This window comes from Pecten maximus, chromosome 18 (assembly GCF_902652985.1).
Source record: "Pecten maximus chromosome 18, xPecMax1.1, whole genome shotgun sequence".
NCBI lineage: Eukaryota > Metazoa > Mollusca > Bivalvia > Pectinida > Pectinidae > Pecten > Pecten maximus.
Genome location: NC_047032.1, coordinates 7752008 through 7778519, shown reverse-complemented (window position 1 = coordinate 7778519; position 26512 = coordinate 7752008). Strand labels below are relative to the sequence as shown.

The window sequence follows — 26512 nt, the reverse complement described above, 5'->3', positions numbered from 1 at the left end:
AACCAAACCATTAATGTCAGTGTATGTTACATAATATAAAACATCCGAATATCGATCTACCTCAGCCATAGAAAATCATCCAAGCGTAAAGATGTGTTACCTGTACAGTTTACAAGTGAAACAGGAAATATCCTATGTCTATAAATAGAACAAAGTTTCTTGATCATCAAAACCTGAACAAAATGGCGATATCGTCGAGGGAAATATATAGCGATTCGGGGAGTTTGTACTTTAACAAACATAGCGGATGGCGGTATGTGAGGTTGGCGAACTTCACGAGGGGATTACATAGGAGGGAAGTCCGTTTCAGAGCTTAAGGTGGCGGTATATCCGGGTGGTGATATGTCGAGGGTAGACTGTAGAACATATCAAAACACAAATAACAAATATGTGCATGACGTACCAAATAAACATTTGTGTATTTGTTACATAGATTTGAACAGCATTCCCACTATAACCAACCTACCAGAAGAGGTGAGTGTGCTAGAGTCTCTAGCCAGTGGATCCGTCATCTACACACTTACCGTTAACGATAATGATGCTGCGGACGTACTGTCCTACACAGTAAATGTCAACCCTGTAACGGACGCCGCACTCTTCACTCTCGATACACTCAGTAAGTATATGGTAAAGACAATACCACTCATCTGTATTAAAGAAGTAAGGATAAATCTGTGTTTAAAATAACCGGGGAAATAGGAAAATAGTTATAAATAAAATAAAATGTTTAATATCTATTTTTGTTCTTGGTACCTCATTTTTTAAAAGTTTTTTTGCGAGTTTAAGTCATTTTTAACATATGAATTAAATACATTGCAGCTATGGAAGTGAAACTTAGCACTGGGAGTACCTTTAACTATGAACAGGCAACACGGACGTACAACCTCACGTTCCTTGTCTCTGATACAAAGACGGAGACAGGTCCTTACTCCTTAGTTGTTAATATATTAAACGCCAATGAACCATGTTACTTCCAGAACAGTTTATACTCTGTGGCGATGAACGAAGCCGGAGTAAGTATTTCACTCTATAAGGATCCTAGATTTGACCTTATTTATCTAAATACCGAAATTAGTATATTACATAGCAAACCCATTCCATCAATCTGAAAATTGCATGTCCACCAGATCAATAAAATTTGAATCCTTTTATTCACAAAAAATCACATATTTATAGAATGTCGCGCTTAAATATATGTTCTAATTATCTGGGGGAAAACCGATCCCATGATAATTGATTTTCAAAGAATGACTTCAGGTGAAAATACTAGTTTTAATGATACTGCTAAAATGTATATTGTTTGATCACTTACTCTTTTGATAAGTAGTATATGTGTTTATTGTGATTGGTAACATATCTGTTTATAGTGATTGGTAGTATATCTATTCAGTGATTGGTAACAGATCTCGTTATGGTTATTGGTAGTATATCTGTTCATAGTAATTGATAGCAAATCTGTTTATAGTGACTGGTAGCAGATCTGTTTTAGTGATTAATAGCATATCCTGAGTAACTGTTTATAGTGATTAGTAGTATCTCTTTAATGGCAATTTACACCAAGTTAAAAGTTGTCAGTGGAACAGGTTAAAAAGGGGGCTACATCCAATAAGCCATCAACTCGAAAACAAAAAAGTTTTTTTTCGAGTGCCAATAATCTAAAAATCGGTTGGAGTTTTAAGGAAAGGAACCGACAAAGTGTTATTATTTTTTGGTATTGTCAAAACCTCAATACGGCCGCCACAATGGTCATTTCTTAACATGATTGCACAACCGTGGTTTTCTTGAACACCGCTATTGTAAAATTCTCTGGTGCTTCAGACGACAACGGATCAAATCTGCCTGAAAATATCCTTAGAAGGCCCTAACGAAGTGTTTTGCATGGGTCTGTTAAAAAAAGAAGATGGCTACGATCACCACCACATTTTAAAACACTTTTATTTATGTAATAGTATTTAAAAAAACAAAAACACAAATTCAGCTTCCCATTTACATATTTGTTGACAATTTGATATTAAATTACAGTCATTCGGATACAATGAAAAACGGGTACATTTCTTCTTGTGGATAATTTTCATAAACCGGCAGTGTCATATTGTAACAAGCAATAATGCAAAAACCAAACCCTATCAAATGTCAATTTCTGGTGTGGAATATCGTCTTATTCACGACAGTTCCTACTTTGTTATTTTTTGCTTTTGAATTCTTCTTGTACGGAAAATGCTTAAATTGCATTACTCCCCTGATTCGTAATGGTTTATTATCCTGATAAAGTAATGTTTGGCTCCTTTTTCCTCTGTAGTGGTCAAAATATTGCAATATAATGAAAAAAAATGCTATTTATATGTTTTCCTTACAAAATACAGATAGGCGGCTACCCAGTTGACCCGAACTTTGTTGTAAACGATTACGATGGAACCTCAACCTACACGCTTGGTCTATTAGCCGGAAACAACAGCGGCCGCTTCAGTATTGATTCCAACTCAGGAATAATCAATTTCGCTACTGTCTATGACGTCGACCAGAATGCCATGCCTTCAACGGTGCAGCTAACTGTCCAGTGTGTTGACCCTACGTCACTCACGGGTACAACACTCCTTCTTATCACTATTGCGGTAAGAGCACCTATATTGATGTTTATAATCAGGAACCAGAAGAGAACACAGGCATGTTAACTATGCTTTATTGATAACTAGGGCAAATATAGACACCTTTGAAAAGTACAGGAGGAATAGGACCCATAAAAGTATAGTTTTGAACAATATTACTTTACGTGCTATCAACATCTAAGTTTATTTAAGGACGGATTTCCTTGTGTTCGAGATAAATTCGTGTATTATGTATGTTTCGGAAAGGAAAGCGTCGTCTTGATCATCGACGACATATATCATTTAACAATAAATTAATTCAAAGTAATGCAATCTTCTAGATAGGAAAACAGAACTACTAGCATTATAACTAATTATATCCTCTAATAAGGTGCCTTGAATTATGTAATATTGCATTGATGTGTTATATATTTATTTATATCTTCAGGACGTGAATGATAACGATCCAGTCTTCAGTCAGGGCTCCTACTCCTTTTCCGTCAACCAAAACACCGCTCTGGGTACTCAGTTAGGGGTGTTGGTGGTTACCGATAGCGACTCTGGGACGAATGCTGAATACACATGTAGTGGCACGTCCACCAACAACGCCCTGGGATCGTCCTATTTCAGCATAGGTACGTCAGACTGTGGAGTCTACGTATTATCTACCACTGGCCTAACGGACAATCAAATCGTAAGTTGTTGTATCAGTTTAATGGGGGCGTATGCAATGTATTCTATATCAGTGTTTTGGCTAAGTGACAACATTTGACCATTACTTTGACGACAAAAAATAATTACATGATAATTTCATGTTGAGACGTTATGGTGCGAATTTGAACTAATATGTTTAGGGGTACTAATGCACAATATATGTACCAAGTGGAAGTATAAAACCATAATTTCAAGGTGATCATGGCATGACGTTATTGAATAAATACGCTGTGGTAAAGGAGCGGGAAATCCTCAAAGTTACTTCAGACACTCTTTTAATGTAAACGATATCTCGTTCTAAAAATGCACTTTGTTTTGCATTTATTCTGATTGCATATTATCATTAACGCCCCTACAACGCATTAATTCACCCTACGTATGAAGGTCGTACACGGAGAAGGCCGTCCTTAAATAATTATAGCTGTTGGAAAGACCTTTAGCGATATCAAACCAAACCTAAACCTCATAACCGGAATTTGTAATGCATAAATATAGTGCAACAAGAGGCACAGAGGACCTATATCGCTTACCAGGTTATTTCAATGATTACACTATTGGATCCAAATGACCAAGACCTTTGGTCATTTGACTCTTTGTTTAGCATTTCAAACAACAAAATATCAATCATTGAAAAAATACAAAACCCTGATTGGTTTGGTTTGGTTTAGTATTGTTTAACATCCTATCAACAGCTAAGGTCCTTGCCATTTTGGCCTAATGACCTTAAACTTTGACCTTTATTTATATGTGGACTTTAAATTATGACAAAAATCCTGCCATTCAAACAGAAGAATTAGTTATCATTCCAATATATATCAACCATCAGCCTCCTTTGGATCAGCCCCACATTGACATCATTTTGAATGATAACTACCTAGGGATGATACCATTCAATCATGGTTTAAGAGAAGTCGTTTAAAGCAATAAAGCAAAATTGCCCCTACTCCTCAACTCCCTTGGGGTCCAGCCCAACTCCTTGTACAATTTTGAATTCACCCAGTGATACTTCCAGTCAAACATGAATGACATCTAGTGCATAATTCTAGAGAAGTGTTCATATCAAAACAACCCCCTTTATGCCCGCCCCAATCATTTGTACAATTTTGAATATAAAATTACCTGTTCCAATGTATCGGCTCTTTCAGGTCGATTCCCTCGATTGTTTGTATGTTCTCAAATCGTTTATGCTGTCTGTCACTTTGATAGGGAACAGTAGCTAATGATCGTAATCGGATATATTTTTGGGTCTTGTCATCGAATTGTTAGAGCAAAAGGGTATAATTCGTGATATGAAGTCACAATTACACTATTACGGAAATATCCTGTTTCCGATTGAATTGTATCTAATGATGGGACTGGTGACCAGAGTAACTTTGACATTATGTTTGTAAAAGTGGTTGTTTTATCAAAACTAACTAGAGAATATTTTATTTAACCACGGTCTGCATGACTGCGGTTAAACTAATCAATGACGATCAAAATCTTTGTTACTTTGAACGTAAATTTAGGTGCTTAAATGCATATTTTTATATTGATGATGACATGTGACGTTCAAAGATATGAATGTAAACTGATGTTGCTGCACATTAAGTCTTAAATGAAATGCACAGTATTCTCCACGTGCACACTTTTACAGGTAACGTTTGCAGTGACTGCAACAAACAAAGGTTCGCCTGCCCGGACAGGTACCACCTTAGTTAGTGTAACATATACCATAGTTACCACGACAACAACTACCACTACCACAACTACTACTGCCACTACCACGACGACGATGGACCCACTCACACAGCCGGGAACTATTGCCGCTATCGTCATAGGATCTATCGTGGGTGCCATTCTGCTTGGACTGCTGATTTACTTCCTGTGGCGGTGGTGTTACACTGGGGCATGCTGTGGACCTCATTCTTGTGATTTCGCGAATTGCTGCCAGAGGACACAGCAGTACGTATATTTTTCCTCTTGTCGAATATGCCTCGTTCAGTTTGCCAGAATATGCCAGATTCGATGTTTTTGGCACTATCATACTGTAAGGCAATAAGGTAATACAAACATGTACTTGTTTCAAAGATCTACGTTCAGATACCATTCATTAGGGCCTACAAATAGTGAGCAAAACTTCATTAAACAAAAAACGTCAAGAAATCAAAATGTGCTGGTACATGTATTAAAATGATACATGTGAGTATGTTGTGGTATGGACTGGCGGCTTGCAGACTGTTAATACTTTTGTTTATGTTAAGTTTCTAATAGACGTTTTAGACACGATATACTGCTATACAAACCATTTCTTGTAGGTTGTAGATGAATGAAAGTGTGTTTGATGGTAAACTGCGCATTGCATGCGATAATTGCATTCAAAACGGGCAATAAATGATAATCAGTGCTAACCGTCACAAATGTACACATTATCACAAATCATAGTACTTTTGTACCTGGCTGTCCTTTTTGTTTTACAGACAAAATTTTCCGCGCCGCCAAGTTACACCCCAAGAGAGGTATGTATCATACATCGTGTATTTCTGTAATGCACTATGAATCAAGTAATCACAAATGTACACGTATGTACAAGGTCTGTATCAACTATTTTTATGACAATTTTTGATACATAGTCATCATAAAGTTTAAGCACGAAGTAACTTACAGCGTTCGATGATAAAAAACAATCAAAACATGCATTTTTTCTTACCTTGATTTTTATGTAAATATAACGTGTATATATATCTGTTCTCACTCTGGCAACATTGTTCCAACATAAACAATCGTTTAAGCTTTTATAGAAATTCATTTTCAAGTGAAATGTAAGTCTGCACCATCAAAATGTTCGATATCTTTCTTTTTTTTTTAACCTATAAATACATACCCTACAAACCTACCTACAGATCTTACTTTTCCCAACAAATATGTTTGGTTTGCTTTGTTTAACGTCCTTTTAACTATAGTCATTTAAGGAGGGCTTATGATGAAATACTTGATTTGTCAACTATGACATAATGGCCCTCGTGTTCCTGACAACAACGTCACAATATGGCATTTTTGTCTCAATATGGTTGATATTTATAATCTGCTAATAAAGGGAAAATTATTAAAAATGTCATGCATGTCGTAATCTTTTTGTATTAACATTTTCCTCACTGAAATGTGACTTCCATTTGTATCGGTCTTAATTAATTTTTTAATTGGCAGGCATTTTGTGAAAAGAAGCACCAAGAGAAACTGCGGAAGAATTTAAATACAGACGGGATGGTAATAACATTTTACTGATTATGACCATTCACATTTTTATGATATAATGTACTTTAAAAGTCATTAAAAATCTCACAAAATCAGTAATACTGTTGTTTTAATATCTCATTATCGTGATATATGCCTGTCGACCGTTTTGATTATTAATTATTGCTTAAATCAAATGAAGGAACGTTCTTGTTACAATAACGTTACTGGTTATACCTGGGGCCCTTTTCCCTTTATAGATACAGACCTAGGATCGACGAAGCCTAAACATAGTGACTACCCTACGCGTCAATGGTTAGTTTGTTTTACACTGCCCCTTGTTCATCCCTTATTGACTACATAACGGTCTTCAAGAGACGTTGAAGTCATTAACTTATATGTGATATATTATTATTATTATTGTTATTGTGTTTCATATGTTAAGAATATTTCTCAACTCGAATTTTTCTATAACACGTTTAAAAACGATACAAGAATAGTATTTGTGATGGTAGCCCCTCAACTCTAGCTGGGATAAAAAAATGAACAGTTGAAACGTTTAAAAACAGCCTTGCAAGGCACGATACATACTAAAATATGGATGTTTTTTTTTTATTTGTAATCAAATGTGTATCAAAAACCAATCTTGTATCATATAAAACCAAATGTAACGTTAGACACTGAACTAGCATTGATAGACTCTTCTAAGATGAATAATTGCTTTCAATATATATAATTTCTGAGTGTCACAGGAAAGAATAATAACATTGTAAAAGCATGATTTTCTTCTTGTTTCAGGCGTTCAACCGGACAACGTGATTATATGGACTTCCCCCAAGCCGTCACCCCTTCCGATGTCCCCCTGGAAATAAGTCAGAGCCGAAAGATTATCGGATATACACCCGTAATCAACAGGCCTGCCCCGATTGGTTACCTATAAATAGCGTGTCACAAACGTGGCAAGGATGTACGTGTTCAAACGAATAGCGTTCCTAAAATGCCATTAATGCATAACATACTATTCCTTTAGGGAACAACCAACCAATTGAAAAAATATATTTTTGAAACAGCCCCTGTGTATAGAACGTTGAGGCAAGGATAAAATGTCTGGCAGCCACTGATTGGCCAGTATGTTATGAAGTGAGAAAATAGATATGTAGCCCGATAGGTAACTATCAATAAGAAATGTTGATATAAATTTCGTAAGTCCGATTGGTTTTTTTCCCAAAAGCTCACGTAATAATAGTAAACAGGTAAACATTTACGATTTTTGAGAATTTTTACTGCGAAATTCACCTATTTTCAAAATGGCTACCCTGGAGAAAATTTGAGCTGAAGGACCCAACTTTTTTTTTGATTAGGTGTTATATCAGACCCTAAACTTTTGTTATAAACCATAATCGTCATATTCAATTCAAGAATTTGAATGGAATAATCCAAAACTTAACACTAAAGTCTATGGGAAAACAATTGGTTGGTTGGTCTCTTTAATTGCCGAGATTCTGCCGACATGTTCATTTATTTGTCTTCATGATTTGAAAGTTGCATTATTTCAAGTTACTGCAAGAGATTTGTTTTGTTCCGTTAAACACTCATGAGACATAAACACCCGCTGAAACAACAGATTGAAAGTTTGCAGAAACAAAATTTGAAAAAAAGAGAAAACTAATAAATTGCCCGATTTCTGCAGAATGAACTGCATTAACATGATCATTAAATGGAGATAGTGATAATATATCTCCAAAAATACTGGATTGATTTGGTTTGGCTTAGTTTTTTGTTGTTTAATGTCCTTTTAGCAGCGATGTCATTTAATAACGGTCTTCCCTTTGGTGTGGTGAATGCGTGTGTTTTAGGGGGCTTCGATATGTTCGTGTTTGCCTCCTTGTGAAAGCAAATCTGATGTCGACTATATAATGCTCTATAGAACGGAACAGCTGTGTGATATTTTAATGCAAAATCTGTGCATTTTGAGTGATCATTACATAAAAACCCGGGTCTCAGTCTCAATTCCGGGATAAATGTATGAGAGCACCTCGGTTAGGAGTCGGTGACTGTCAGTGAATACATAAAGCCGTAAATTTAGACATGGCAATACAATTTATGCAATAGGCGTTCATAAGAATGATATTATGTGATGTTGTATGTTATCGTATGTCATAATACCTCGTCCTAAGCTTCTAGTTTTAAAGAAAGTTCTATGTCTTCACCGCATTAAATTAACCTTCATTAAGCAACTCCTTTCAATCGGATTAAGAAATTATCAAATTATTTGCAAGAGTTGGTGTAACCCTACTTCAAATATATTTATCCATTTGCTGAAATTGGCTTGTGATCCTCATCAGTGGATGGCCAGTGTGTTATGCATAAGGACTGTGTGGTCTGTATCTGTTGGGCGGATAAATTCAATATCATCAAATATTTAAGCTTAACAGTATACTTATATGAATATTAATATCTTATTGCTTTCTATTCACTGATAATATAATAAACCTGTATTTAAAATTAAGTACCCTTAGCTAAACTCTCCTAAACAACATTGAATAAGTCTATCAACCTCAAGGAGTTACTTCCGCTTAAGTCAATCTGTAATATATCAATTGTACATATACATTATATTTGTCTTTATTTCTTACCACCTGTTGTTTCTAAGGAGAAGGCTAAGATAGACTATGTCTGATGTCTAATCCTATTGACTTTCCATCCATGTCAATAAAATTTGTTGAAATTGAAATAACCTTCATTCATATCAATCATTTGTATATAACACACTGTATACACGTTAGTTCGAAAAATTAACATCAATATGTCCACCCAAACTTTATTAAATCACTTGACATACCAATGGCTGTCACTTCTGAACACTACTTTTGCTGATTGTATGTTGTACCTCGTTATATCTAAGCTACTGTAAACGTGATTATTTTCGCGGGGTGTTAATTTCGCGATTTCAATACGTAAACTATACGCGTGTGGGTAATTTTTCGCGATCGATTCACTTTCGCTTGTAGTTCAAGATTATTGAAATCGATATCAAATATATCAAATATTACGCGTGGGGGGAATTTTCGCGAACAAAAGGAGTCCGCTTAATTAGCGTAAATTCCCCCTCGCGTAAATTTCAAAGTTTACAATATTGTAAATCACTATTGGCTGCTACTTCAGTACACTCTACTTCAAGTGATTGTGATATGTGCATCATTATAGCACAAATATTGTAAATCACCTGAAGTACCATTGGCAATCAGTATTATGCATTGTACGTTTGTTGATTGTGATATGTACCTCATTATAATTAAACTATTGTAAATCATCTGTACATTTTACTTCACTACTCTGCATTTTCTTTGCTGATTGTAACATTACTTGTCTATCGCATCTAATTAATGACCATGAATAAATATTACATAATTATTGTAACTCTTGAATCATAGTTGTTTATATCAACTGGTTAAGTTGTTTGTGTTGTCCGTTATATGTTTAGCTATGATTGTTTCCAGTATTAGGTTACTATGAATAGATTATATATATATTTGTAGCCCTTACTTGGATTATATTTTAATTCAACACTTGTCGCGTATTTGATCCTGATCACCACTCCAATCCACACATTTCTGAGAATGTGACTTTACCCGGATCTGACGACGGTTTGTGTGGCGGGTGTTTTGACATTTTTGATGGAATAGCTCTTATTAACCGGAGATATATTTATCAATTTTCTGTCTTTTTCTCGGTCAATACGTTGTTATTTGAGCCTGATAGCGTAATCGGCCTTCGTCAATATCACTCTGTCAGGTTCATACAACAACGTATTATATGAAATGTTTTAACGCCTTCAGTGGGATTGATCATCTTATTTAGACCTTCAATCTAAGCAATAAACTGTCCCAAGATCTGAATAATGAGAGTACATATCTTTAGCGTAGATAGCAATAAAAAGTATACAATTAAAAACCTTATTATCTCGGTTAACATTCAATACATTAAAATTAATGTAACAAGAGGCCCATATGGCCTGTATCGCTCACCTGGTTGCATAATCGTAAGAGGCGACTAAATTTTGAATCTTATCTTTTCTCTTAACAACTTTCTTCTTCCTTATGTCTCCCTTGATAATGCCTCATTTTTGGCCTTTAGTTGAGCGTTCGCCCCTGTGAGGAAGGCTCTGGGTTCTGGAGTTAGTGTCCTCTGCTTAGCGCTCAGCATATTAGGAATGGGACGACTGGTTCCCCCGTTGTCAGTATATTTTGACCGGGTGGGGTGTCCCGCTGGGTGACGAATGATGGAGGACAACTAAAGAAGTGAAGTATAGGACAAACATTAATGTTTGACGCAGTGTGTATAAATTGAACAGTTTAGTTCACGTATTAATCATTTTATTCATAACATCTGTCTTCACTGCAACAAATGTGTTTTTTTCTTTCAAAATGCAAACGAAACTAGTGATATTCAATTTTGTTGTAATATTCAGTTCACGATTATTTGTAATCACAGAAATAGTTTGGTTTGGTAAATTTTATTTATTGTTTAACGTCCTATCAACAACTCATATCATTATAGGACGTCCTCCCGTGCGTTCGACATACATTTGGTTCGGTTTTATTTGTTTAACGTCCTATCAATAGCTGAGGCAATTTAAGGACGGCCTCCGCCCCTCCTATCCCTGGTGACCAACGTCTGCCATTTAAACAGCCTTAGAATGTCTTTGCCTAATGATGCTCAAGACCAAATTTCATCAAAATGAATCCAGGCGCTCAGGAATAGTAGATGAAATAATGAACGCCTAACGGCCATCTTGCTTTCAGATCACATTAAAAACAGAACATGCACATCTCAGGAGAAAGAGAAACCCGCATTTGTGATTTGTTTGAGGATGGGCTTGTGACGGACGCCGGACGAAAAACGATCTGATTAGACTTACAATAGTGACCCGTCGTATATATTTCCATATGCATCCTGCAAAAGACCTGGTTTTGGTTTATATGGTGTTAATTATTGTTTAACGTTCCATCAACAGCTAAGGTCATTTTAGGACGCCCTCCAGTGCGTGCGACATGCATGCGTATGGTGCGTATGCATGGGAGGCTGCGGTATATTCGTGTTAAGTCTCCTTGTGATACTGGCGAAGTCACCAAGCATCCCAACAGGTCACATTATACTCATCACGGGCAAACCAGTCGTCCCACTCCCAAATTGCTGAACGCTAAGCAGGAGTAGCACTACTATTTTTGAAGACTGGCATGTCTCGACCAGGGAACAGAACCAAAAGGCTTCCTCAAAGGGGCGAACGCTCAACTGAAGACCAAATGGGAGGCACTGCCAGGGGAGACATTAGGAAGAAGAAAGTTGTAGAGAAAGGGGAAAAATAATATCCTAAATTTAGTAGCCTCTACGATCATGCAATGAGGTCAACAGGTGCAATTCTTACGCCCTGTCTACAGGGCTTGTTTGTTTGTTCTCGTCTTACGGCCCATCGACAACTAGGGTCATTTAGGGCCAAACAATTTACTATCGTTTTCATTTTTAACGTTAAAATCAGATAAAATTGTTCATTTTTTTAAAAGCATTCGTATTGTACATTTAGATCATTATGATAAAAAGGTTGATTAAAAATGGTAAAATATATATAAGTACGAATAGATTATGTGAACTTTGTGATATATATTCAACGACAAATATAATAAGGTGAAAGACATCAAAGTCTATAGAATAGATCGATTTCTTTCAATAGCACAATATTGTTTTCGAATCCACGGAACTGAATAGAGTTTTCATATCCGGGACTCGAAAGTATTTATCACGAATGTGCTTGAAATCGGAACATTCCATTAAAAAATGCTCCACTGTGAATTGAGCATCACATGCTGTAAAACTGTGCTATTTAGCTACATTTGTTTGGTATTCAGTCCTATATTTAGAAAATTCCGACCGTATATTATTGTAAACTTCATCGTAGAGTTTTGCATTAACAGCTGATTATTGTAAACACGTGTGCGTTATTTCCGTCTGCCGTGTTCAAAACACCATGTCTATTTATTCTAAATAACCAATTTTAAAGTTCTTTTAGACATTTCACATTGTGGTAATTCAATAGTATATACCTTTATCGTGTTTGTTAATCATTAGTCCGGTGTAAGAGTCGTCTTGAGAGAGGGAGAAGTGTGATTTTATGTCTGAGAGCTTGAATGCGACTGAGCCTGGAAACCGCCATTTTTGTATGACCTCGAACTCTTGTAATCATGTTCACTGTTACGTTTTGTTCCGATGTGTATTGGAATGTTGGGGTCGTTGGGTGCTTTCCGTGGGGTTGATGGAATGTTCGTGGGTGGATTGGAAGTATCCGTTGAGTGAAAGCTATAATGTTTATCTTAGTATTTATTTATTATTTGAGTACGTATTTAGTAATAAAGTAGGCTTTTATAATAGGAATTTTAACATGTTTAACTATACAAAGTGTCAATGCAAATTCCCATGTTTTGTTAGCTTAACGGGAACTACGTTACGATCCACGGACACAACACTGTTTACTCCTCGGAGTCCGCGGTATTGGACAGGGTTGTCCCGTTGGGCACGTGCGTTGCCCCGTTGATGTTAGCGTTCTTTTAGTGTAAGGATTTCTATGGGGAAATGGGAAAGTTAGTTGCCGATAGGATTTGATTGGGGTAAGCTGTAATTTCGTCAAGCTGCTGTCAGCTACACTTTTTGGATTGTTCCAAATGCCGTAGTCTGTCAGTATGTTTTAGTATTGTTAAAGGGAAGCAACTCGTATGATCTTATGGGAAGGACGTTTTTTTAAACTAATATTGATCTTTATTGGTGTGGATTTTAACCAGATTTTCTTAGCGTACTTTTGGTGTTTACCAATTCTGACAGTACTAAAATGGAGGCTTACTCTAGTGGTTAGAACATTTCTAGATCTTGCTATAGTTCATTCATTTGCTGCTGTCTGTACTTTACAGTACATTTCACTATACAGATTGGTCCATTTTTACTATTATTAGTAATTTAGGGATAAATTGACTTGTCAATATCTCTATAAATGTATTGGATAGTTCCAATATTCTGGAGTTCATGATATAGCTCTATATAGTTTTGTTGTATTCATATTGGGGAATATATTGAATCCATATTTATTTCCATTGGCACTTGGTTTATCTTTGACTATTGTTGGTATACTGACAATCCATATCTGTAAGGGTAACTAGACTTGTCCAGTTCTCTGGTATTAATTGGATATTTCCAATGTCTGGAGTCCAGGACACAGTTCTTTAACTTTCACTGTACATTTATTTATTATCTATTACTGTATATACCGTTACTATCTATTGAGAGAGTCAATATTAGAGAGAGCTTAGAGAATAATATTGTATGAATACTTGCATTGTTTGATTGATTCTCTTTAATAAACGGTAACAATAAAGGTGTGCGTAACTTTATCTTGCGATATATAGTTTTCTTTGATTCCTGGATCTAGAATAGTTCAGAATAGTGATTTGGAAATACCATATAATTTCCTAGGGGCTTGTCAAGCAAATTTAAACAACAATCGTGCTCTACATGTAAAAGGGTTTAGCCAGGGGCGAAAACCGTTACATATTTTGGGGGCTTGTCCGGGATTCAATATTATACCATCCATTGAGTCCAGAGATTCGAACCAGTACTGCGCTTCAGGATGCCAGGCAGGGCAACTAGACAACAGCTGAGAGCACGAGAGTCATGGTTTGGTTTGGTTTATTTTGTTTAACGTCCTATTAACAGCTAAGGTCATTTAAGGACGGCCTCCCGTGCATGCGACATGCATACGTGTGGTGAGTGCGTATGTGTGTTTTGGGAGGCTGCGGTATGTTCGTGTTAAGTCTCCTTGTGATAGGCCGGAACTTTTGCCGATTTATAGTGCTACCTCACTGAAGCATACTGCCGGAGACACCCAGCAGCACACCCCACCCGGTCACATTATACTGACAACGGGCGAACCAGTCGTCCCACTCCAAATATGCTGAGAGCTAAGCAGGAGTAGCAACTACCATTTTTAAAGACTCTGGTATGTCTCGGCTAGGGGACAGAACCCAAAGCCTTCCTCACAGGGGCGAACGCTCAACTAAAGGCCAAAAGTGAGGCATTGTCAAGGGAGACATTAGGAAGAAGAAAGTTGTTCAGAAAGAAGAGAAAAGATAAGATACCAAATTTAGTCGCCTCTTACGATCATGCAATGAGGGCAGCAGGTACAATTCTTACGCCCTACCTGCAGGGCAGTATCAGGATACCATTGATAATACACATCACGAAGGGGCACAGAACAACAGTGGACTAGAGCATGTATCAGGAACAGATCGGGACTGATGTCACCATGATCAGGCAGTCAACTCCACTTCGATCCAGGGGTAGTCATTCAAAGACACCACCAGTCTCAAGGGATAGTAATGCAGCTTACCAAAATACTGCACATGGAGACCAGGCCACCATGCCTGCCAGTTTCATCAGCATGATGAAAGGAGCTCTACAGGACATGACAACCTCTTTGGTAACGGCAGTGAGAGAGGCCATTGTTGGACAGAAAAGGAATAATACACCACCAGAGTCATCTGTCTCACATGTGGGAGTTACACCAGCCCATCGACACTGTCCATCTGTTCGTCCATCACCGATGTTCCAATACCAGTAATAAGCATCATAGTAGAAGGGCAGCCCAGGCTACCTATGTGTCATCCGGCTTGTCCAGTAGTGAGGAGGATCCTTCTTCTAATGAAGTGGAACAGCGAAGTCGTAGACGAAAACATACAAGGGGTGATGTAAGACTACCAACCTATACTGGAAAAGAGAAGTGGGATGTTTGGTACAACCGCTTCGAGGCAGTTGCTAGCATGCAGAGATTGACTGATGCTGACCGGTTAGAAGAACCGATACCCAGACTCCAGGGGGATGCAGGAGACTTTTCCTTTGGACAACTACGCCCTGAGGTTTTGACCAATTATAGACACCTGATCCACGAGCTCCGAAACCGTTTTGATGTTGTTGAGACTACCAAAGTCTACAAGACAAAATTTGAGAATAAGGTGCAAAATCCTGAAGAAACAGTAGAACGATACGCTGCTGAGTTAAAAAGATTATATGATAAGGGATACAAGCACCGGTCTGCAGAAACGAGACGTGAGGATCTACTAAGACGAATTTTCATTGGTCATTGGATGACAATGCTAGAATACATGTCGAGCTTAACAAGGACCCTTATAACATTGACGAAGCGGTGGCGCATGTAGTTAACTATGCAGAAACAGTACAGTATAAATCAGGAAGAGAAAGTAGAAGGAAACCAACAAGGCAAGTTCAAGAAACAGCCAAAACAGAGACAGATAAGACACAAGGTCAAATTAGAGGTCAACGGACTAGTCCATCATCCAAACTTACTAAAGATGAGGTAATAACCATGACCAAGGGAGATTTACATCAGTTGATCCAGCAATTAATTGAGACAGACTCAACCAAATGGAAGCAGAACTGATAGGAATGGAAGGGATGGAGACCAAAATCATCAAAGAAGAGACATTAGATGCTATGCATGTGGAGGTCAAGGACACTTTGCTAGAAACTGTCCAGTCAGTGACAATGGTAATGGACGAGGGAAATCAGTCAAACCTCAATCCTAATGCCAAATCATATTCAAATTCACCAAGGGTAGCTAATGAGAAGTTTACACAAGATAGAGATTCATCAATGTGGCAGCAGAGATCGTTAAACTAGAACGGGTTGCCTCAATAGGCCAGGAGGCAACCCACCAGAAAACTAAAGGCCAATCTATGGACAGCCTGGAGATAACTCCTGAGAAGACACTAATAGAGAATCAAAAGAAGGGGAAGAACATAATTGGACGCCAAGCAATGAGGAGTGATGGTGTATATGTCAAGGGCAAGGTCCAGGGGACCAAGGTGATGTTTACCGCAGACACAGGGGCTGCTCGAACAGTATTCTCCACTAGGGCATATGAGAAGATTCCGAAACGAGAGGAAGCCTACCTTGACCCCTTCGAATATGTTGATCGGTGTCAGTGGAGAGGCGTTGAGAGAAAACGGCAAGGCAGATTTCGACATTCAATTAGGCCAACTTAAACTCAGGAAAGAGGTAGTTGTGGCTGAAACAGAGGATGAGGGCTTACTGGGGCTGGGCGTTCTGATGAAAGGGGACGATGGACCAGCAGACCTTAAACTAAGTGAGGGTATCCTGAAATTGAATGAGGAAGAAATCTCTTGTATCCAGGTTGGATGTCCACAGCCACTGCGGAAGGTAACAGTCGTTGACGATTGAGAAGTTCCTGGAGGGTGTGAAAAGATTATTAATGTCTATGTAGACAGGTATGATGCCGATGATGAATTGCCAAAGCAAGACTGTTTAGAAGCGTCCGATGACTTCTCTGAAAACTACCCATTGTTGATGTCAGCGTCCTTAACAGATATAGGGGGAAATGTCACTGCTAAGGTCCGTTTATTCAATCCATTCAACAAGACCGTCACTATCAGGCGGAATGCTGTGATTGGTCAAACAGAGATAATCAAAGATTGCAGAGTAGTAATGGAGGAAGAGGATTCAGACCAAAGAGAAGACTTGACCTGCGTGAGAAGAATAAAACTAGGGAGCAGAGTCCTGAAGATAACATGTCAGAAAAACATGAGAAAATACAACAGGTGAACACAGGGACAGAGACTCCACAGTCAGCTGCTGTACCAGCACACCCTATCATGCTGCTAGTGATGGGAGAACTGTAGAAGAGAAACAGAAAATTTCACACTTTCTTAATAAGTTCCAGGATAGCTTTTCTAGAGATGAAACTGATTTAGGAACAACCCATTTGATAGAACATACTATAGACACTGGGGAGGCCAGACCTATAAAACAGCGACCTCGCCGTGTACCACATGCTTACGCAGACAAAGAACAAGAAGCCATACAGCAAATGGAATCACAAGGTGTTATAAGGAAAATCTACTTCACCTTGGGCAAGTCTTATAGGGACCACAGAACCAAATCAAAAATAGAATGTGGGTTTTCCCCGTTTGGGCAGAAGATTTAATAGGTTTGGTTTGGTTTATTTTGTTTAACATCCTATTAACAGCTAAGGTCATTCAAGGACGACCTCCCGTGCGTGCGACATGCATGCGTGTGGTGAGTGCGTATGTGTGTTTTGGGAGGCTGCGGTATGTTAGTGTTAAGTCTCCTTGTGATAGGCCGGAACTTTTGCCGATTTATAGTGCTACCTCACTGAAGCATACTGCCGGAGACACCCAGCAGCACACCCCACCCGGTCACATTATACTGACAACGGGCGAACCAGTCGTTCCACTCCAAATATGCTGAGCGCTAAGCAGGAGTAGCAACTACCATTTTTAAAGACTATGGTATGTCTCGACCAGGGGACAGAACCCAAAGCCTTCCTCACAGGGGCGAACGCTCAACTAAAGGCCAAAAGTGAGGCATTGTCAAGGGAGATTGGTTTGGTTTGGTTTATTTTGTTTAACGTCCTATTAACAGCTAAGGTCATTTAAGGACGGCCTCCCGTGCGTGCGACATGTATGCGTGTGGTGAGTGCGTATGTGTGTTTTGGGAGGCTGCGGTATGTTCGTCAAGGGAGACATAAGGAAGAAGAAAGTTGTTCAGAAAGAAGAGAAAAGATAAGATCCCAAATTTAGTCGCCTCTTACGATCATGCAATGGGGGCAGCAGGTACAATTCTTACGCCTTACCTGCAGAGCAGAGATTTAATAGGAAGGTGAATAACATCGGGGCCTACTGATTGGATATTTAGACGAGAGAAGTTTCCAAAGTTTTAATATGTCGGTTGGGCAATAAATGTAGATGTAAAATATATAGAAAAACAGTTATTTTTTTGCTAGCCTGTTTTTGTCAGGGGGAGTTAAATAAGTGTGTAGTTTGTTGTTAATTTAGATGAATTTTTGGTGCTGAATTCAATACAAGATGGCGGCCCCCATATAAAAAAAGTTCAAATTTACTTCAAAATTATGGCTACTGGACCAGTGTTGAAAACTCCATTTAAGCAGTACAGTGATAAACGTTAACATTACCGTCTATGGGAAATCATTTGGTTCCGTGGTCCCTATAGTCCTTGTAACTAAGACAAATGGTAAAGTTCGACCCTGTGTTGATTACCGACGTCTGAATGATGTAACCACCAATGATGCTTTCCCATTACCAAGAGTCCAGGACTGTCTAGATGCAGTAAACAATGCAGTATTCTTTAGTACCTTGGACCTTACATCGGGATACCACCAAGTTCCAGTCCGCGAGGAGGATATTCCAAAAACTGCATTCACGAAGTATGGGTTGTTTTAATTTAAATCTATGCCGTTCGGCCTTTCAACTGCTCCAGCTACCTTCCAGCGACTGATGGAATTGGTGCTACAAGGCCTACAATGGAAAAGTTGTCTAATTTACCTAGATGACATTGTCATATTTGGAAAGACCTTTGATGAACATATAGACAGATTAGATACAGTATTAACCAGAATACAAGAGTCCGGATTAAAGCTAAAGCCAGAAAAAATGTCACCTTCTTCAACCAGAAGTCAATTTTCTAGGTCACATAGTATCTGCAGAAGGTGTACGACCAAGTCCTGACAACACTATCAAAATACAACAGTTACCAGAACCCCGTAATGTAACAGAGGTCAGGAGACTTATAGGAATGGGGAGCTACTATCGCCGTTTTGTTCCTGGATTCTCTAAAATAGTGAAACCTCTAGTTGAATTGACAAGAAAAGGAAAAGTATTTTCCTGGAGTACAGAATGTCAGGAACTTTTGAAACATTGAAGAATATACTATCAGGGCCGTCTATCATGGGGTATCCACAGGAAGAGGGCGAGTATATACTTGATACTGATGCCAGCGACTATAGCCTAGGAGCAGTGCTGAGTCAGGTACAAGATGGCAGAGAGAGGGTAATAGCTTATGGAAGCCGCACCATGAACAAGGCAGAGAAAAATTATTGCATCACGGATAAAGAACTTCTAGCTGTACGATACTTTATCGAATACTACCGTCAATACTTGCTGGGCCGGAGATTCCTTGTCAGGACAGACCATCAAGCGTTGGTATGGCTCTTCAAGCTAAAAGAACCAAAAGGGAGAATAACTCGTTGGATTGAGATACTGTCAGCATACAATTTCGCCATAGAGTACCGAACTGGACTTAAACATGGTAATTCTGATTTCATGTCAAGATGCGAGAACCCTCAAGACTGTTGTTGCAAAGACGAGGACAACCTAGAACCTCTACGATGTGGGCAGTGTGTAAAATGCAAGAAACGGATGCAAGAAATGAGACCAGACCAAGCAATTCAGAAGTCAGACTCGGATAACCAGGGAATTCAAATAGTTACCACCAGAGCAATGGAGATGGCAGATGAAGGGGATAGTACTATATTCCAGCATCCTGAATATCCAATCTCTGAAGGCTCTTCAGCTTCTGATGACAGCTCCACTGCAACCACCTTGAGAGCAGGTTATACTCAAGGAGATCTTTGTAAACTACAAAATGAAGATGAAGACATTAAAGAAATATTACAATATAAACTGAGGAATCAACGACCAGATGGAAAATCCTTACAACAACATAGTCCAGCTGTACGACATTATTGGAATCATATGGGAAAGTCTTGAAGTCAAAGATGGATTGCTATTTAGACCGGATAGCCACTGACCTCATTGGTCCATTACCAAGATCTAAAAGAGAGAATCGTTATATATTAGTAATCACTGACCATTTTACGAAGTGGGTCGAAGTTGTACCAGTACCAGATCAAACAGCTGTTACTTGTGCTAACAAGATTTTAGACGAGTTCATTAGCAGATATGGTTGCCCTCTATCCATTCACTCCGACCAGGGAGGCTGCTATGAGAGTGATGTTTTCAAAGAGCTTTGTCGATTATTTGAAATACGGAAGACCCGTACTAGTCCAAGAAATCCAAGATGCAATGGATTGACAGAGAGGTTCAACCGAACGTTGGTCAGTATGATACGGTCATATCTTCAAGATGAACAGACTGACTTGGACCTAAATCTAGGCTGCATAGCATCTGCATATCGATCCAGTCAACACGAATCGACCTCAATGACCCCCCAACCTAATGATGTTAGGCAGAGAAGTCCGGCTTCCTACAGAAACTAGAACTATCGCCAGGATGGCTGACTAATACCCCCGCAATCTGCACGAGTCAATGGTGAATTGGAACTGTTAATTAGAGGGTAACTAAGATAACCAAGTAATAGTGACCAGTTGCCATAGCAACCATAATTTTGAAAACAAGGAGCCGCAAAGCTTGGCATTATCCCCCGCACCCCGCAATTGGTATGAAAACCCAAATACATGCATATATCAAGTTCAAAGTAAGAGTTATTGAAGTATAACTTAAAATGTATGTATTTGAGTTTGGCATCGTCCTTGAATGAAATAAAAACAATAAAATAACACAGAATTGATGCAATATGTACAAAATGATGATGTTATTTATGTAGTTAAACAGGAAATTTAATAATCACTTTTTATGACCAAAGATAGTCCATGTATAATGTTGATATACAATAGTTATCTGCATTTTTTAGAGGTATATACAACAAAACATAACAAAAGCTCAAATACCTAAATATGTACATTGTATAATGTGTATCTCATATGTTGATTAGTACAACATAAACGCAGTTGTCCAAATTCACAAGTATCAATATGTGAGTATAGTAAAACTGAAAAAAAAGACAGCAGGTGACCGACATCCTGGATAACACTTCTTGGGAGTATTTGGAGAGATCATTGTAAATATACCTTCTATAGCCTTGACACCTTTCCCCACACAACATGATGATCTGAATATGGTACAGGAAATGATCCGGTGACTACTGAGTCAGGTTGGGAGAATAGTAAATCAAAACCCCACCATGGGTATGGGTTGGTTCCTTTACATATTGTACAAGTCCATGTTTTCCCACCATACGTTCCAGCTCAGCAGCAGCATGTTCCGTTTGGTGTATGTTGAAATCTCCTGTCAAAACTGTTAGGTACTCGCTGATAGGCAAGCTTTGCAGATAATGATCTAACTGATTGATAAATGTTTTATAGTCAGTCGTTGGTGGTTTATACGTAACAATTACAAGGAGTTTTATATGAGTGTGGATGATGCAAGCCATTGCTTGTAGTGTACTTGATGGTATTGGGAGATCAAGATGACCAATGTCTTCTTTGATGAAAATGGCAAGTCCATGCTGAGTGTTTGAAAGAACGGTTGACAATCCTGAAAGAGTATACTGATCTTGTGGTGGATTTTGTGATAGATGAGTTTCACATAAACAGAGGGCCTGTATCGCTCACCTGGTTTCATGAAATATGAAACAAGAATGATGCTGAAGTATATTTGTCGCTGGTATTGCTATGTCAATATATATCATAAGCATTTTATATGGGTACATGAACATTGGTTTTATTGTAATACTGAAAATTCCAAAAAGTGCATTAATCCATGAAATGATATTTACTTTTGGCGTGACCTCAGAGGGATGCTACCACGGAGTGATATCCATTGCTTAGTTTCAGAGAAGAACTTGTTTAGACCAATTGACCCCTTTTGACCCTGACATCTGCCCCCTTGGGGGTCAGCTCCTTCCTTTATGCAATTTTGAATCCCTACCCCAATAGGATGCTACCAGTCAAACCATTGCTAAGTTTCAGAGAATAAGTTGTTTAAATCAATTTAGCCAAATTGACCCCTTTTGGCCCCACCCCTCAGCCCCCTGGCGGCCCGGGTCAACCCCAACATTTTTACAATTTTGAATCCCCACCCCATAACATGCTACCATACAAATGTGAGTAATATCCATTGCTTAGTTTCAGAGAAGAAGTTGTTTAAACAAATTGACCAATTTTGGCCCCGCCCCTCAGGCCCCTGGGGGGATCAGCCCCACCATTTGTACAATTTTGAATCCCCATCCCATAGGGATGCTACCCAAGAAATATGAGCGATATCCATTGCTTAGTTTCAGAGCAGAAGTCGTTTATTTCAATTTTGCAAAACTGACCCCTTTTGGCCTCGCCCCTCAGCCCCCAGGGGGGTCGGCCCCGTCATTTGTACAATTTCAAATTCCTACCCCAAGGTGATACTACCAGTAAAATATGAGAGATATCCATTGCTTGGACGGACGGACGGACGGACGGACGCCACGGTATGGCATAAGTTCACCTTGGTCCTTCGGATCAGGTGAGCTAAAAACACTGGCAGTTGGAACATATTTGTCGGCCTCTAGGACCTTGCAATGTTTGGGTAAAGAGCGGATATTCAGATGAAGCACAAGTATATCTTCGGGCGAAAGTGATACCAAAGGGTTCTTCCACATAAATGAATTTTCGTCTCGTAACCGCTGCATTTCTTCCAATGCATTTCTATTTACTTTAATTTTTTCCTTTGCAAAAGCTGTAATTTTTAGCCCCGCTCTGCAATGACCTTAGATGTTAATAGGACGTTAAACAAAATAAACCAAACCAAACCAAAGCCCCGCTCTGCAAGTGGCACGACTCAACATGGTATAAACAAATCCTTGTGGTGTTGGAATATTTTGGTGCAGTACAGTCAGGTCACCATGCATGTACTGGTAGGTGCTGCCTTGAGATTTGTGAACTGTGAGGCCAAAAGCAAGTACTCCAGGATATTGCTTACGCTCAACAGGAACAGGCGTCTTCTTGGATAACATGAACTGGGATGTCACAGCTTTAACAGGAACACAATGTGACAGATGAGGAGGACTTCGATGTCTGGCTTGGGTACCACAGTTTTCATCATCAAATTTCACATAAATTGTTCCCTGCAATGGGTTGTCATTATTTATATCAAGTTGTATCACTACACCAGTAGCACCATTCACAAGATGATCACTTATATCAATGTTCTTAGTCAACATGAATCTGCAACCCACTGCCAACTGGAGCTGTGAAGGTAAGTTTCCTGTTTCATATATGTTATTGTTTGTGATTGCCACTTGTGAAGAATTTGTATAAAGATCCTTTTTGCTGTCTTGTGCAAGCACTGTAATGACAGTTGTGTCAAATGAGCGCAATTTGGCCTCATTGTAATCTGTAGTTTGCTTGTTAGTAAAAAAAACAAAAGAACAACATCACTTGGAAAAGTGGTAGTATCAGTATTTTCTAATAGGTGTAAGTTAGCAACATCCTGGTCATTTGTTTGTCCAATGCGAATTCTTGATAGAATTTCGGCAAACTCTTGATCTCCTTTCTGACGAACAATTTCAGTCAGTTCATGTAAACAGAAATGACGATTCCACAGGGAACCACAGAGTGCACTATAATTGTCTGATTTGTGGGTTTAAAAACAGGGAGGTCTCCAACAGGGTTTAGTTGTAGTAGGTCACCAACTGCGAGAATAGAAATTCCTCCAAATGGAATATTTGGTCTTTGAAATATATCTTGCAGAGCACAAGATAGATGGGCGAGGGATCTTGCTCCCAACATCGATATTTCATCTATGATTATGATTTTCAGATTAACATAAAGCGATCTCAGGGTGTTAAGTTTCTGGGCAGATGACTTACGATACTCAAATAACTTGCTCATTTGACGAACAGGGAGAGAAAATGCAGAAAGAAGAGTTGTGCCTTGAATATTGCTGGCAGCTTTTCCAGTGGAAGCTGTTAGTAGTAGTACAAGAATAGCATCGGTTGCTACACCAGATTTTCTTAGTGCACGGATAGCACCCTGATATACCGTGTTTATTGTATGACTTTTCCCAACTCCAGCTCCACCACTCAGAAAAATGTAAAATGGTTCTGGAGATTCATCTGCTGGAAAGAGTCTTGTGTTTGTTGACCAGTCATATATGAAGTCAAAAATTCTTCTTTGTTCCAAGTTTAGCGATCTTACTAACGAAAGGAATAAGTCATCAGAAATATACATGTTTGCTAATCCAACAGTGTAACAAGGGCGGGGTTGTTCAGGTTGTTGATCATGTGCGACATCTTGAGGTAGGTGTTGAGGGTTAAGGAATTCATATGTTGGATCTGGTATGTGGTTTTCATCATGCAGCAGATCATGCTCTACTTCTGAAGCGACTTGATTCCATATTTCTGGTCCACAATCATTTGGATCAAATGTTTCTAGCACATTTTCAACTTCATTATTGAAAGGCTCGAATTGCTTGATAACAGACACAAGTTCTGACATTTCCTGATTAAATTTCAGCTGAAATGAATTATTTAGTTTCAATTCGTCTTCAGATCTCCAAGGGTAGTACAAAAGCAGTAGCCGATGATAATACATCTCAGAATCCTTCTCCTTTGAAACATAATGATATCGTCTAACACAAGGATATTTTCTCTTGCACATCCTTCCTAAACCATTTGAAAGCGTAATGTAGCTATTTGACGCATTTGACTCTACTTCACTGTCCTGCATTTCATCTCCATCGATTTTTGTTTTTCTGTGATAAGTGTAATTTGCAACAAAAAAAGCAAGAGAACATGCCTCCAGTGACTTAGGACGGGCTGTAACTTGTCAAGTATATTGAACATATATATATCTTCGTCATCATCATCCATGTTCTGAATTACAGACGGAGGTTTAAGCATTCGAGTTCTGTTTTCTGTCTGTGGGAATTAAAGTGACATTGACATTAGATCTCCTCATTGGAATTGATAAGAGCCTTGAAATAGCTTCATGCTCCGAGACTTCTCGTGCTTTTAGGAACAAATTGCCTATGTCAAAGAGTTTATCTCTTATACATTTATTTTATGCTTCCTTGCTAACTTTCTTCATCAAATCACTCATGGTTCGCTCTGGTTTGCACATGTATGATGTTAAATATGCAATGCAAGCCCAAATATTTGTGATATATTGAATGTCCATGTTTGATTGAATTGCTCGCAAAATAACTGGAGCAATGTTGATTCTGTGTTGTGATATTTCCAGAGCTACAGTGTATGTTTCCAAGGAAATACCTCCAGCATTTTGGAGAAGAGCATTAAGTGATAATGGCCCAGAAGCATTCATGTTGGCTAGAGCTCCATAGACCTTTTGGAGAATATCAGCAGCTTCCTTTTTCTGTTGGCCAGCCAATTCTCCTTCAGGTGGTCTGGCAATCAGTGTCGATGTGGATGGGGGTCTTGGAAATGAAAAGCGGCATGAGGAACCTTTCTTCTTTTAACATGTCCTGTCAATGAATGAAAATAAATGTAGAATGTGAATTGAAATTATATTTCAAAAGTTAGGAGACCACAATCCTTAAAAGTACATAGTGTGATAATCACTGACAAAATGTACCTGATAACATATATCAGCTAAATTTCTACATGAACAAAAATTGTGATTTTTCAGCATTCAATTCAAGAAATGGCTCCTCTGTCATGGTTTTATACTTTTAAGCATTATGATATACATCAACCAGTCATCACTTGGCTTGTTTTTTACTCATACATACCACAAGAAATACAAATTTTAAGTAGGTAATCTAAGTGTAATCTTGATTTTAACACAATGACTTTTACAGATATATGTAATCCGATCTTTGTTGAATTTGTATTATGAATAGATTTATGAAAAAACTAATACAAAAATACAGATCGTGTTCACAACTATGTATACATTTGAAATTTTCAATGTACAACCCTTCAAGATTATCATATATTTATAATTTAGGTATATCTGTCATTTATACATGGAATTCACCAGCTGCATGATAGTGTGATAACTTTCTATTTTTTCATACATATTAATGGTATACAGACCTTGTATGGTGATGTATTTGTCTTGAAATTACAAGCTCATGCAGAATGGGATCAACCTCTTTGTCTGGAATTTCACAGCTGATATGCTTTTCAATAAAATTGATAACCTCTTTGTCATCATTTACATCCAGCTGAGGAGCATCCTTCACATGTACAGCAGCATGGAAATGTTCTGTTCCTCTTCCCTGCATTTCTTTGCGTCTGTCATAATTCAAAAT

At 38.4% G+C, this 26512-nt stretch overlaps 1 protein-coding gene across 1 annotated transcript; it reads left to right on the top strand.

The window, feature by feature from the left end:
* The first annotated feature begins 224 nt into the window (after window positions 1–224).
* On the top strand, window positions 225–7605 carry LOC117317006 (protocadherin Fat 4-like). The gene is made up of 9 exons (XM_033871783.1): window positions 225–616; window positions 820–1013; window positions 2364–2612; window positions 3034–3279; window positions 4936–5243; window positions 5759–5797; window positions 6486–6545; window positions 6773–6827; window positions 7311–7605. Exons 1-7 carry the CDS (start codon window positions 343–345, stop codon window positions 6529–6531), a joined length of 1356 nt encoding a protein of 451 aa, XP_033727674.1. The 5' UTR covers window positions 225–342; the 3' UTR covers window positions 6532–6545; window positions 6773–6827; window positions 7311–7605.
* Window positions 7606–26512: the final 18907 nt, after the last annotated feature.

Excerpts from the sequence above, each read along its gene's own strand:
- LOC117317006 (XM_033871783.1), top strand. The coding sequence starts at position 343 with ATGTCGAGGGTAGACTGTAGAACATATCAAAACACAAATAACAAATAT. Across the intron at positions 2,613-3,033 it reads TCCTTCTTATCACTATTGCG|GACGTGAATGATAACGATCC; the intron begins GTAAGAGCACCT and ends TTATATCTTCAG. Across the intron at positions 5,798-6,485 it reads CAAGTTACACCCCAAGAGAG|GCATTTTGTGAAAAGAAGCA; the intron begins GTATGTATCATA and ends TTTAATTGGCAG.